This window comes from Ammospiza nelsoni, chromosome 7 (assembly GCF_027579445.1).
Source record: "Ammospiza nelsoni isolate bAmmNel1 chromosome 7, bAmmNel1.pri, whole genome shotgun sequence".
NCBI classification, from domain to species: Eukaryota; Metazoa; Chordata; class Aves; order Passeriformes; family Passerellidae; genus Ammospiza; species Ammospiza nelsoni.
The window spans coordinates 28,280,626-28,295,785 of NC_080639.1; the positions used below are offsets into that span (position 1 = coordinate 28,280,626).

Here is a 15,160-nt window from a genome sequence, read left to right on the forward strand (position 1 = left end):
TGAGCATAAATCATGTGAAGGAAGAGCGAGAAATGAGTACAAGGCTTTTCTTTCTATTTAGTAATTTATCAAGGGAAGTGGCACATTAATAAACAGATCTCCCTTGAGATGTGGGAGTAACAGAGATAAATATGACTGTCAAATCTGGCCTGCTTCCTTCTGTTAGAGAAGGAGGAGACTGTGGGAATGCAAATGCAGGAAACAATATCTATATCTGGAAATACGCATATTATTTGTAGGACAGAAATCCTGACAACTCATCTGAGATGGGGCCCCATCGCACTTGGTGCAGTTTGTACAGAATAAAATACAATCCCTGTCTAAAGGAGCTCATCTAAATAGATGACACTGGGAAATAGGGACACAGAAAGAAGCAGCAACTTGCTCAAAGAGGTGTGGCTGAAGAGGACTGGGAAGAGCACCCAGGTCTTTCCAGGTTGTGGTGCATGTGTTGAATCAAGATTCCTTATGGCCAGGGGACCATTAAGGATGGCCAGAGGATCTAGGCCCAAGCAACCTTCATGTTGTTTGGTCCCAGGCTCGGCAGGGCTCAGATTTCAGGAACCAGATGTGAAGTTTGGGAAGTCTCCATTTCACTCTTTCAGACCAGCCTTTGCTGAGGCGAGTTCATTTGCACAATGAATGGTTTGATCACACCAGGAGGACACATCTTACCTCCTTCTACATCCCAGTCAGCCTCTCACCTACCAGCACTGTCATCAGGACAGAAAATTCATGCTCTTACAAAGTGCCAGGCTTGTATTTGGTGATATGCAGCCAAAATCGGTGCCTTCAGACAGCTAGAGGAAAATGGCTCATACTGCCTGTCTAAGCAGTCCAGTGTTTTATTCACAGTGTTTAATAGGATAAACCCATAGGATGCTTTCTGGGGAGACCACCACTGCAAAAGTCAGGTGGTGATACATTGCTGTGCTCATCAAGGGAAGGAGCTGGAGTAGCTGAGCCCTCCTGCACCCCTGGGTGGATGGCAGGGATTACGAGCCAGGACCCATTGCCAAGTGCTATATTTCATCCTTAGATATTTACTTTTTTTTTAATACACAATCCAAACACTGCTTGCTTTGGAGGGAGAGTCATTCCAGGCAGGGTTTGGATGTGGTACCCTGGTACTGAAGAAAGTTGTGATTTGGCTCATCTGCAACTCCCATCCACGCCACCCCAGAGATCTGCAGGTGGGTCAGACCTCGGCAGAGTTTCCTTTGGGTGAAGTCAGTAGTTCCAGTTAGCAGCACTGAAACACTGAGAGATGCCAGACTTTTACAGTATTAACCCATCATGTATTGCAGATCCATAAATGGGCCTGGCAGGGTTGGAAATTACTTCATGCCTGAATGATTGACAATTGCTAATAGGGTCCAGGCACTGGCAGGTCCCCTTAGAGGGGGAGAGCTTGAACTTTTGTGCCTGAGCTGCCAAATTGGTTTTCTTAAAACTCTTAATTTACTTTCAGGATTTCTGGAGCCTCGCCTCCTTCATTAATTGGTTGGTCAGTATTGTGCTCATGCTCCTTTGGTTTCTGTTCCCCCCGTGCACAGGCACACATTCACCATTTGCAATGGGCACCCAGCTTGGATGTGCAGCTCCCCTGGCCTGCTGCTCCTGACACCAAGTCAACAGGCAGGGCTGCACTCATGGAAACCTTGCTGGCCTTCTCCCTTTTAAGTTAATTTAGTGTCCATGGAAGGGGGTGATGGACAGGATTGTGTTTCCCCTGAGGACAGCAAAGCAAGCGGGCATTCATGGCGCTGCCTGACCCCTGTGATTCAGCGCCCAGAAGAGGGGAAACCTCCCATCAAAGGGCACTGGTTCCCTGCGCTGCTCCTGGGGCCTGAACACCCTGCAGCAGTCATGAGTGCAGCAATTCTCAGCACTTCCAGCCCACCTGCAGGAAGGGAGCAGCCCACAGGTCTTGTCTGACAAAGCTTCTCTTTCCTGCAGTGTCCCGGTTTTCGAGCCCGCGAGTGACTCCGAGATTAAGCCGGAAACGAGCCCTGTCTATCTCCCCACTCTCTGATGCCAGCATTGATCTCCAGACAATGATCAGGACCTCCCCAAACTCTCTTGTGGCATATATCAACAACTCCAGAAGCAGCTCAGCAGCGAGTGGCTCCTACGGCCATTTATCTGCCGGGACAATCAGGTAAAGCTCTGGGATCAGCTCCATTCAGCTGAGGAACCACCCGCACGACAAAAGGGATGATCCTCCTGCAAGGGAGAGCTTCCCTTCCTTGCAGCCTCTGCTTTTGTGCATCAGGGCTGTGTAGCATAGTAAATCAAAGCCCCCCATCTGGTTTTGCATGTGGAAGGGTATTTTGTGGCATTTGGGGTCGAGTTTCTTTGGCTGGATTGGGGTTATTGGCTACCACGTTTCCAGTAATTACAGTATGATCATGCATCCCTGCAAGCAGAAACAGATAATAAATTTGTCTTAAAAAATGCTCATTGTGAGCAGTTTGGTTAAGAAACACTCTGATTTAAGAGATTGCCCCAAAGTACTCTCCAAATTGCTGGCCCACATTCTTAGAAAAAATGTTGCCTGGGTGGATAGAAGAGCCTAATTCTAAAAGCATATTTAAACCAAATCTAAACCCTTGAGTAAAGTTTTGTTCAAATCTTAATTAAAAAGCACTTATATTAGGCAGCTAGCTGACTGTTGTCAATCCCTACTGTGATTGCTTCACCCAAGTTTCACAATGTTATTATTCTTTTTTGTTACTTAACTGTCAAAAATGTTAGATCTAATTAACACTGATATTGCAAAGCAAAGGGTTACAAAGATTATGCATGCTTAAAGCTTGTGGGGAAAAACAGAGATGTTTTTATTAATAAGTGTAGCAGTAATTATGTAAGTCACTTTATCCAGCAGCATAATTTAGAAATTGACTGTAAAATCAAACATAAGACTGACATAAACAAATTGCAACTTCTTATCTGGTAATCACATTTTTTCTAGCCTTTTTACCTGTTGTCATTAGCTGCACATATCTGTGGCATCTCAACTTACACTCAAATATTAAGAGTACTATCTGGTATTTTTCACAAATCAGTAGAGTCCAGGGACTGACCTAATGGTCAACTTTCAGCCTCCAAGGGAATAATCAATTAATAATAAAGAATTTGAACTGCTTCTCGGTGTTCTAAAAATATATTCTAAATGTCAGGATTTGTAAAATGGGTAACATATATAGCAGCATAACTTCCAGAAATTTGGTATGAAAAGACTTTTTGTTGTTATTTTAACAGCATCTTAAAGGCAGGAATGAAATACTCTCTCCAAAAGCAAAATTGGTTATTAAGCGTGTTTCTAATTATGGCCCTATTCTCTGAACGCTCACACCTTGGCCAGTTTCTGTGGTGAAAATACCATGAGGGTAAAGGTTTAGGGCAGCCACTTCTTGAAGGTGGCAAATAATCAATTTTTGGGCTGTCTATGCTTCGTGCATCACTCATCTTGAGTTACCACAGAGCATCTCCTCTGCTTCTCCTTCTTTGCTCCTGGGAGTGAACCCCTTTTTTCCAAGAGCAGAGTTTTGTTTTTACTGCTCCCCACTGCTGCATCCTGTCTCAGACCTGTTGCCCCAGTCATTGCCCAAGCAGCCAGGGGGAGTGGTGTTCCTGGTCACTGCTGACCTAGATTGGAGATGAACCAGTGACCTACATAGGAAGGGTGACATGCTTCAGCAGTCCCCTGAGCCAGCACTCCCCTCACCTGAATGCAGAGTAAATTGCATGGTTTTGGACTATGTTAAGTGGATACTTATTCATCCCTGCTGTAATCTGTGCCAGGTGAGCCAGGTGATGCTTGTTTTTCACATCCAGGTTAGCATAAGCCCAAAGCTGCAAGTTTGCAAAAGAGGTCTGCCTGGGAAAACTCAGGAGCCTTAGGGGCAGCAAAGCCAGATTTACCCAAGTTCTATCCTCTTAAGGACTCCCAAGGGCTTTTGCTGTGTTTTTTTTTTAACATAGAAAGCAAGGAAATCATGATCAGTCTAATGCTTGGATCAAAATGATTCACAAGTTTGCTGAGGAACGTTTAAGTCAAATGGTGACTTTGCAGTAAAGTAGGCAGTCAGGCTTATCCTGACATTGAAGGCATATATCTGGGCATTGCAGCCTGGTTCCTGGAGTCTCCAAGAAGCCAAACTTGAATCAGTGACTGGCTAATATGATAAATATTGTTGAAAATAACTCCTCATCATTTCTCTTTCTCCTTCTCCTGTTGCTGCAGTCCGGCATTCAGCTTCCCCCACCCGCTTAACCCCGTGACGTACCAGCAGATCCTGACCCAGCAAAGAGGCCTGAGCTCAGCCTTTGGACACACTCCTCCCCTGATCCAGCCATCCCCAACCTTCCCCTCACGGCAGCACATGGCAGTCATCTCCGTGAACCCATCACCAGCACAGAGCAGCAGCAACAGCAACTGCATCTCCGACTCCAGCCAGGTAGGGACAGCCATCCTGCATGGCACATGTGGAAGTGGAGGCACCTTCTCTGTGGGAGGTGAGCTTCCCTTCATGGTGGTTGTGGGAGTTTTAGCAATTCTCTTTTTTACTCACACTGTGCCTTTATGTTGCTTTTCTTTTTTCTGACAAGTGTTTCTAAATTGGTCACAGACAAATTTTGCACCCATCTCCCTTCCTTGCACCTACCCTTACAGAAACCAAAGGCCTTGGTCCATCAAAGTATTGAACACAATATGCAAGGTCATCCCAGGCAGGAAATCTCCTTGAACATGCTATGTCCTATGAAATTGAGGAACATCAGTTGCTGTAGTGTTTTGCAAAAAAGACACCTGTGAACCAAGCTTCTTGTTGGGACCTTCACCAATCCCTCCTTCCTTTTTTGTACTGATGTGAACCATGATGATGGTCCTAATCTTTAATGTGTAAGTGCATGCTGTGTAGGACCTCTTCATATTTTACTTGCTGTTCTTCTTTTTCAGTAGGTTTTCTCTCAGTGTGTCCCTGATGCCAATTTTTACTGCTAAATTTTGCAAAACCAAGGGCCAGATTTTGAAAACTAGGAATGAGATCCCACACTTTAAATGCATCCTTACTAATACTTGTGACCAAACAAGCACATATATGTGTGCACAAGGCCTCCACATGCACTGGGGTCAGTGAATATGCCTAGCACATTCTTAATCATTTTTCTTTCTACTTACATTCCTTCCAAGTCTAAATTGCAGTTGCTTTTCTCCCCGAAGACTTACTTTAGCATATGTCACACCCATTTCAAATCGTTGTTTTAGTATTATCATACTGAACTTTTCAGACTAGTTTATTGTTTTAGGGTTTCTCATGGCTGCTGCACTGCAAACTCTGTTTGTTATTGCAGGTTATTTGATTGATTGGTTTTGTTTTCTCCTTACAAAACTGGCTACCAAAATAATGTGGCTGGAAGAGTTCTGCCTCTGTTCAAAAATTTGCAGGCCCAATCTTGAGCAATTAGCAAGAGTATTTAAAATGTTAATGTTCCAATTTTATGCATATACAATGGGATGTTTTTTGTCCTGAAGTTGTTCTTATTTTTTAAGAGCTTAGCAAATTACACACATAGTCTTTCATTGACACAGCATGCCAGAGCCCTCACATGTAACCAGAGCCCTCACATGTAACCAGAGCCCCCTGCTTCCCCCAGGAATTCATTTTCTCAGCAAATCATTTTGTCACATTGAGAAATAAAGCTGGCTTGGGTGGGGGTTGTATAAGGATTTGATAGCTATGCCATGGACTGGATTGCTCTGAAACAGAGCAGGAGTGGTGAGGCCAAGCTCACCAGCGAGCCTGAAGCTGAGGCTGCCCTTGGTTCTTCTTCCCTCTCTCCCATCCCTCTGCCTTGCACAAACCCACATGAGCTGGTTTTCATATGAACCCCAGGCCAATCCTGCTGTCCCCTGCCACTCCTGAAGCTCAGCCTTGACTGATTTTAAAGTTAGTTTCCAATGAGGAAGTGGGCCACTGTCTGTGTGTCATCCCAAACCCCAGTGCCATTTCTTGCCTGGTTTTCTTTCCTAGAGCAAGCAGAGCAGTGAGTCGGCCGTGAGCAGCACCGTCAATCCAGTAATTAACAAACGCAGCAAAGTCAAGACTGAAGTTGAGGGCTTGCCCCCAGTGTCCCCAAACACACAGGTAACCTCCCTCCTGTGAGCCATGTTGTGGGGTTGAGGCAGCAAGCTGCTGGGTCTCATCTTTGGGAATGATCCTCTTGGCATCTTTTGTTGTAGCTGGGAGCAAGGCAGCAAAATCTACCAGGCAGGCAGGTGTCTCTTGGAGCACAAAGCCCAGGAAGGGATGGGGCAGAGCTGCAGTGACTGAGTGAAGCATTCCATGGGTACATGGGACTCTGCTTGCTGTTGCTGTGCTTGGATAGGAAAAAAGAGAGAGCAAATATATCAAGTGTAATAATGTAAAAATGATGTCTGAGTTTTCTGTGCTGCAAAGCAAGCAGCATTAGTGTCTCAGAGCAAACATAGATTATGAGGGAAACTTGCATGTAGGTAGAAGGCTTGCAAAAAAAGGACGACTTCTTGATTCAGCAAGGAATTGCTCCTAGAAACATCCTTTACACTGGTGACACAACATTTGACACCAAGAAGGGCCCAGAGGCCTTTGCTTTCTTTTTGCAGCCCTGTGATTGCAAACTGCTTAATGGCTGACAGTATCCATCTGACCGTCCTTTATCACAACTGTAAACTATCAGGAGTGCTCTGGGCACTTCATTTTCATGAAATATTAAGCTGTGTTATTGTCAGGCGAATGGAAGAGTTGATGACAAATTTCTCCTTCTGCCCTGGTTCAGGAGCAGGTCTCAGCATGATGCATGGGGACAGCAACGTGTGCAGTCATCAGGGGGCTGGTAAAATTGATGAAGATAGCATATCAGGGAAAGATAAACATGCTGTAGTCAGCACGATTAGGGCAAAGAGGCACCTCTCTGGAGCTTTGAGTTTAGGAGTGCATCTACACACTGCTGCAAAATCACATGCCCTGAAAAACCAATCTGGCCGCTGCCTGGGCTAATAGGGCAATGTGTTTATTTCTTGCAGCAAATGAAAAAATATTTGAAAGCCATCAGTTGCTTCCTCAGAGCACGTGTTAGTGGAGGAGCTGTGGGACAGACAGCTGCTTGCTCAACCGCTGCCATCCTCCGTGCGCTGCTCCATGCGAAGCCGTGTGCACCCAGCTTGGGAGTGCTTGGATAGCACCAGCCTGGCTCACCCCTGCAGCCCTGCTCCAGGGGTTTTATCCGCTGGGTCTTAAAAACACTGAAATTGGCACTGAATGGAGCGGTTTAAAGTAATGCAATGAGATTTTATTAGAATAACAAGGTGAAATTAGGGGTAGGAAAATGGACACTGATCATCTAATAGTTCCTAATGAGGCGGTATGTGAAGTAATTCCCCAAGAGAAATGTAGGTTCCACATCCTGCAGTATTTCAGTATTGACTGGGAAATTACTAGAAGGTACCATGTAAAAGCCCGTTCTTGGCGAGGAGAACAGATTAAAAAACTGAATATAGTGGGTGTCTACTTTGGTCTAAGCAAGAAGAATTAATTAAATTTAGAAATTCCTTTTCTGCAGGAGACTGTGCTGAAAGTTGTGTTACAGTCAGTTAGTAATTGACTGATCCACTTTATGCTGACTGTGAAGTTCATCTGTCCCAAAAACAGTCCATATTTTGTTTTGGAAATGCTGCATTTGAAACACCTCATGTGAGTTGTGCTTTGGGTGTTTGCAATCCTTGGCAAGACAGTATCTCCCATGATGGTTTGTGCTGTAAAAAATACAATCAGACAAGATTTGTGGGACACAGTGAAGTACCAGGCATGAGGGACCTGAGTTACTGAACTTCTGCAGTGCCACAAGAGAGCTCCAGTACAGATTCAGACTAGCATTGAACTAGCTAGAAATAAAACAAGTCAGTCCTTTTCAACAAATTAAATTGTTACAGTTCTGTTCCAACAGAAAATATAAAAATTTTGGCAAAATAAGATTTTTAGTAGAAAATTACAGTTGTCTGGGAACTGCACTTTGCACAGAGACAAGCATTTAAAAAAAAATTAGTGTTTAAAGCTCAACCAATAGGAATTGCAGGGAAAAAAAGCTGCTCTTTGAACTTTCTCAGACTATTGCTCTGGGCTCTGGTATAGTTTGAATCTCCAGAAGTCTTTCTGTAAATTACTACAGTTTCCTGTCCCAAGAGCCACCTTGCAATATCTTTTTTTTTTTTTTTTAAATAAGAGCTAATTAAAACAAATCTCTTCTGTCTGAAGGTGTCCTGGAGGCAGGATGCTTTGTGCTAGGCAGCAGTAGTATCTGGGAGGAAAGGGAATGAAGGGGGTTCAAACCTGCTGGGTTTGGTCTTGCTAGATTCCCAAGCCAATAGTGGGTGCTGATGGCCTTGTCTGTAGTGCAGGTGTCTGATGCATGCAGAGTTGACAGTTGTCCTTACTCACATGTGTACTAATTATGTTGTATGTTACATTATTGTGTAGTTGCCCATGCTTTAATCCTAGCAGCCATGACAAAAATCTTCTGTGCTTCATTTAGCACTGAGGATCTGGCTAGACAGAGACGTTAAGGAGAGAGCTCACAGTGTATCCAGCATAAAAGTAACTCATTTATGAGGCCAGGGTCCCAGGAGCTCTGTTCTGCAACCTACTCTTCACTGGGTCTTGCTTGAGCTTTCCAAATTCCCTTCTCAAAGAAGTGCTTTGAGACCTCATCACTTCATCCCTGTGGAGCATCCTGCAGGCATAAATCTCTGGGTTGGCTATCATTTTCTCATGCACTGAGAGATGCAGAAAACAGGAACCCCCTGCCCAGCCCATGTCAGTGAGTGGGCTCTGGGCTCTGAGTGCCCTGTGATTTCTTTATACTCATGTTTCTCCACTCTGCCCTGATTGATTGTTTTGCTCCAGCAAGGAGCACAACCAAAGGTCAGAAGCCAGCTCTTTCCTTTTTTCAGTTTTTCCTGGGACTGCCCACAACCCAGCTGAATCCAGGTCCTGCTTCAACAGTGACTTTGGGGTGTTTCATCTTTTGTCGTCAGCTCTGATCCACTTCTGCCAAAACCCTGTAGCTCCTTATTTCACAGTAATAGTGGATGTTATGTAGCCACAAAAAGCATGGTTTTGTGATCAGTTGATACTTGCCCTGTAATCTATGAGCGATGGAGGAATTCAGATGAAAGAAGTTCACCTTATACAATGCACCGTTATGTGTTGCAGGAGCATCTGACAGACCTGAAAGAAGATCTTGATAAGGATGAATGTAAACAGGAGCCTGAGGTTATTTATGAGACTAACTGCCACTGGGAAGGGTGCACAAAGGAATATGACACTCAGGAGCAGCTCGTCCATGTGAGTAATGGTTGGGAGGAAACCCCAGCGATAAATTTGGGTTTCTGTGCACTTGTCCTCATTTTTTATCACTAGCTGCTGTACAGCCAGAGCTCACCCTGGGAGCTACTAAAGGTGCAAATCAGAGATACGGTGTGTAAACACTGCCAAAGCAGGTCGCTGCTCCCCGAGGAGTTCAGCTGAAAGAAAGCTCTCATAGATTATGTGATATTGCTCCCTTCTCAGCTGCTGAGGCTGCACTTTCAGTGTCCCTTGTGCATGGCCCAGTGACAGAAGGCGCAGTGCAGAAGACTGGATCAGAAAATGGGGAAAGGGGCTGAGCCCTCCTCTCTTCACTGGCCATATTCACTGAGCATTCCCACAGAGCTACACCAGCTATGGGTCAGGGATCATCCATGCTGTCCTCAGTCCTGGTCCAGGCTGGGAAAGACTCTAATGCTGCTGTTAATGAGCTGTGGAGCTATATCACTCAGAGGCTGTTGACCTGCTCAGCTCATCCCTCCCACAGAAACAGAGCACTTTCAGACGTTGGAGATATGCTCCAGTGTCTGAAATACAGAAAGTGGGTTGATTTTCTAAAACTTGGGCAACAGGGTTTCCATAATCACAGTGATGTTCCCAAACCAGTGTCAAAACTGCTCTCTGAAGGATCCCCAAACCAAGTCATTAATCAGATTTTCAGTTCTAATTAATTCCAAGAAGCTTTTGTATGCTTTCCTTCATCTGGGTATCCACCATTCGGTTTCCTTTGGCTTCTGGGGTCAACAAATTCCTCATCCTCAGGGAAGTGCCTGTGAAATCAGACATGATCTGTGTCTAAACCCCATTTTGCTCCCAGCCCAACACCTCCCTAGCCCTTATTTTGGGTCTATGGTGCAAGTCCCATTTCTTTAAAGCCAGCCCATATCTGCTGGGAATTCACCAGCCCAGCAACCCTGGTGCTTGCAGCAGAGTTTTGGATTAAACACATTTTGTTACAGGAGCTGCTACCTCTTCCTTTTCCTTCAGCTGCTTGTCTCAAACAGGCTCCCAGCTTGCCAGGGGCCACCCATGTGCAACACTCATGTAGCCCCCTTCCTGAGGGCTTGTGTCTGCTTTCACTATTTTTTATATATCTTCATTTTGGATACGTTTAGATGCCCCCCAAATTGGCATCAGTCACCATTTGCCCATGTTCTGCACACAAACATTGTGCAGAGGGACTACACTCTAAATTACAATTTTGGGCACTTGTTCTTCTCCCATCTAAGGCTAGTGCCTGCCCATCTCTGCCAGAAACCACTGGTTTAGTGTATCAAGTCCTTGAGTACAGACAGATTTGGAAATGGTTTTAAGGCCAGTTGAGTGATCAGGAGCTTAATGGGTTGCACATTGCATGCTATGGGGCATTGCTTTTTTGGGGTTAAACCACAGCATGCCTGTCAGATGGGCTGGGCTCACATGTGTCCAGCAGTTTTTGTGTGTCTCCCTCTCAGATGTAAGAAAAACTAACTTTGCCCAGAGCAAAGTGCAGAGCACCAGGCAGCTCAGCACAATTTCCAGAAAAAAAACCCCAAAAATAAACAAAGAAAAACATTTGATGAAATATCCCAAGATTTTCCTAAATTTGGAAGGTTACAAAAATTGAGTCTTCTGTACTGTGATTACCAGCAACATGGGGTTGTGGATTTGGGATGCCCAAAATACACATGCAAATGAAATACAGATGTTGTGGGCCAGCTTCTGAGAAGGTGCCATCTCACCATGCATGGAAAAACTCTAGTTTGTGTGCAAAGTACCTGGGTGAGCAGGGGCTGTTCCCCATACACAGTGTGCCTGTGGGAGAAGTCAACAGGGAGCAGCAGCAGTGATGACATATTTTTGCAAGCACTGCTGCTGCTCCCAACCTCAAAGGCCACACTCAATTTGAGAGAAGCCCAAGCAAAGCCTTCAGCCAGGTAGGGGCTAAGGAGCTGTAGCTGAAGTGGAGTAAGCTGTGCAACTCCTCCTACCCCATGTGATGGGAAGTAGATGTTGCCTAGGCAGGGAGTGAATAGTCCTGAATGGGAGCTACAGCTTCCCTCCTGTAAATGTTCTTCCTCTGGCTCAAACAAGACCAAAAGGTAAGCCTGTGCTCTTCCACACTCCCGGCATTGCTGTGTGTAGTCTTGGTTGCAAGTTAGACTCCCACACAAGCAGAGCCTGGAGATGTGTCTCTCCAGGCTGGTCTGGACATGGTTTAGCATGTCCATGGGTCTCTGGGGAGGTTCATCAGATTTCCACAATCTGAGGCTAAAATCTCACTCCAATGCCATGTTGTAAAACCAGAACTGAAGGCAGCAGAACTCTAAACCCATACAAAACCTCTCCCAAACCGAGGCTTCCCCAGCTCTCCCAGCACGCATCTTTGTCTCTCAGTGTTTACGTGTGGTGCCCAAGAGACCAGCTGAGCCCCACACACCTCCTCCTGTCTCTGGGTAGAACTGGAACCCCAGGAAGAGGACCTTGACCCCAGGATTGTTCTGCAGCACACAGAACACTGAGACTGAGTTCAGCTGGAGCTGTGAAGGCTGATGAATCTGTTTTCATGTGCTTTTGTGTCCTCATGCTGCCTCACGGCCCCAAGAGAGTCTCATCCCTAGCTGCAACATGTGTGCCTGGCCTTGGCCTGGGGACGAAGGCGGGGGCTGGAAAAGATCTCAGCACAAAAAAAGCCAAAACCCAAAACCAAAGTGGTTTATTTTAGGATTTCCTGTCAGTGAATGTCTTCTGAAAACACAGGAGCGAGGACAGGCATTATTTTTGGCAATGAGACCCCATTCAGAGAGACAAGGCCGCTGCGGGAGCGGCGCTGCCAACGGGCCGGCCCCGGCTCTGTTTATTTTCGGCAGGGCTTCATCTGCCCTGCACTGGGAAAAAACAGCCCACTTCTCCCTACCAGGGTGGATGAAGGCACCATTCTGGGCCTGGCTTTTCAACACTCCAGCACAGAGTTTCTTGGGCCTGAGCAATTAGCAGTAAATGAGCTCTCCCTGCTGCATAGCTCTTAGATGCTGTCATTTCCTGCCAGCCACCAGCTCTGGACGGCAGGTGGATGTCATGGGGCCAGCATATGGACTTCGATGCATAGGATCATTTAGGTTAGAAACAACCTTTAAGATTATTGAATCCAACCAAGGCTTGTCTCCTGTCCGTCATCCTCCAGCAGCATCTCAGGAAGGGGTCTCGGGTGTGTAAATGCAGCACAGGAGGGTTCAGCAGAAACAGAAATTACTCTGTTATCCCTGTCAAGAGTGGCATCAAGCAGCTGGGGACGCACTGAGAGGGCTCCCTGCTCCAAAAAGCTCCCATTGCTTTTGCAAACCTCTCATTTTTAGCCTGCTTTGTACCCAGTGTGCTGGATGCTGCACACCTTTCTCTGCAGGGCACACTAGACCACAGTGCGGGTCCACATCCCTGGTGTCACCTGTGCACCTGGCACCCAGGTGCTGCAGTGCCTGACAAGCACTGGGGAGGGAACATCTGGCTTTCAGAGCACTGTGCATGATTCACTGGCATCAGCTCTTCCAGGAGTGACCTGGTTTTCCTTTCTCTCCTCCCAGCACATCAACAACGACCACATCCACGGGGAGAAGAAGGAGTTTGTGTGCCGCTGGCAGGACTGCACACGGGAGCAGAAGCCCTTCAAGGCCCAGTACATGCTGGTGGTGCACATGCGAAGGCACACGGGGGAGAAGCCACACAAGTGCACGGTGAGCTGGCAGGGGACATCTCACTGGGCAATGGGACACCAGGCTGGGGTGGTCACAGAAATGTGATTGCAGACGTGGACATGGCTTCAGATAGGGCTCTACCAGGCCAGCCACTGGCAGCAGCTCAGAGCCAGTCCAGCACTCTGTGCCTGGGTTACAGCTACTTGCAGGTTAGACCCCAGGCACAAGAGGACAAGGAGTGTGGGTGAGGTGTTAGTGGGCAAAACTGCATTTCCTTGGGAAGAGCTATTTCAGAACTGCCACAGAGATCCAAAGCAACTCAGGACAAGTCACTTAGGTGAAAATCCAGCCAATTTAGTTGCCTACATCCAAGAAAGAAATCCAGTAATGCCATGCTGTGGGGAGGTGCCTAACCCTGTTTATATCTAACCTCGCATCACCCACTACAGCTGCTGGGAATGCAAGATTCCCTCACCCACGGACCTAAGCATTCCCACATGCCTCTTTCTAGCCTGGGAATCTAGGCCAACACCTGCTGCCTCTGCTCTCTTAGTCCAGAGGTGAGGTTAAGCCAGAGGTGCTTAAACCCCAAAGAAGGACTCAGTCTCCAGACCTTCTGCATACCAGCAGCACTGTGCCTGGGGTTCAACACTGCCTGAGGAAGAGTATGGGGTGCTGTTTTGCATCTCAGCCCTGTGGGTGCAGGCTCACTGACCATATGAGAGAGTTGGGCTCTCCCTCTCCTTAGCCTCAAGATAGGAAATCCCAAATGTGCCTTCACACTTGGAGCCTCTCACCACACTGCTTGCTGAGGTGGGGCAGCCAAGGATGCCTCATGCAGGGCACAAGAGGGAAACGAGGTTATGGAGTTGAGTGACTATGGTCAGCTGTTGGGAGAGGTGTTCACAATCTCCCTCCTCATCTCCTCCAGCCTTTTTTTCTCCCAAAGGTCTTTTCTTCCCTGTCTTTTGATATCCTCTGCTCTCTGCCTTCTCCTCCTGATGGCATTTCATAGCTCCTCTGCAGTCAGCATTACACTGTTCCTCTCCCCAGAGTCTTGGGGATGAGTCTCTTCCTGCTCAGCAAATGTCTGAGCCCTCCTCCTGTATCTTCCTCCTCCTCTGCTCCATTAGCCAATTCCAGCCCTGCTCGCTCCCTGGCTCTGCCCCAGCTCCTGCTTACAAATATTAGGATATGTATGATTTGCCTGCTGCATGACTCCTTTATCAATCTTCCAGCCTTGTGTTCATTTAATTTAGAGCATAAGCTCCCCCGGGGCACAGGGCCATGTCCTTTGTTTTAATCTTCTAAAGCACTTTGCCCAGTCTAGTGCTTTACCAATCTTCCTTAAAAGTATCAAGAAATATTGATTGTTGGTGCATACAAAGTGAGCACTGAGGGCAAGTCTCGTCTGCCCTTGTAGGCAGAGGGACTCAGGAGACAAAAACAGCAGTGGCTGAATCCTCTTTAGTGCTGTGGTGGAGCAGGAAAAAACACTGCTGCACAATCCTGCCCTTTTCAAGCCTCAGTTTTGGCACACTGGGGCAATGGCAAGGCTGTGTTTGAGTCTCAGGTCATCCTCTGCCTCCTGGAGAACTGCAGGCCCTCCATGTCCAGTATGTTGCATGTCCCCAAACTGGAGAACCACCATTTTTCAGTGGCCTGGGATAATGGCAGTTCTGCAGACAGTGCCCTTCTGTGGCACAGCATTCCTTGTCCAAGTCTGGCAGTGATTTTTCAAAGCAACAATGGTTTCAGACACGAAGTTTGTGGTGCACATAAAGCTACGGATGAGCCCAATTGCAGCCTGGGATTTGGTCAAGGATTCTTTCAACAGATGACAGCTAGAACTCCCACTGGCATAATCAAATCCACACGTAAGAGTGGGAACAACTGCTTTTAACATGCACTGGCTGCTTTGCTGAGAAGCTTTTATTTGAAAATGTGGCCTTAGAACTTTTGCTCTTAATAACTGCATTTTTGTGTCAGTATCCAGCAAAACTAGAATGGATGCATGAGTTGTCTCAAGCCGAGTTCCCTTTGTTTTTCAGCAAGAGAAATGATGTATTTCAATAACTGTAG

General features: G+C 46.5%; 1 protein-coding gene across 1 annotated transcript in view; it reads left to right on the forward strand.

Annotated features, from left to right (window-relative positions):
- Positions 1 to 15,160, forward strand: part of GLI2 (GLI family zinc finger 2) — a 139,348-nt gene that overhangs the window by 108,124 nt on the left and 16,064 nt on the right. The window contains exons 5-9 of the mRNA XM_059475759.1: positions 1,960 to 2,161; positions 4,250 to 4,463; positions 6,039 to 6,152; positions 9,255 to 9,386; positions 12,968 to 13,117. Of these exons, the coding sequence (XP_059331742.1) occupies positions 1,960 to 2,161; positions 4,250 to 4,463; positions 6,039 to 6,152; positions 9,255 to 9,386; positions 12,968 to 13,117 (812 nt within the window). The remainder of the gene's footprint in view (positions 1 to 1,959; positions 2,162 to 4,249; positions 4,464 to 6,038; positions 6,153 to 9,254; positions 9,387 to 12,967; positions 13,118 to 15,160) is intronic.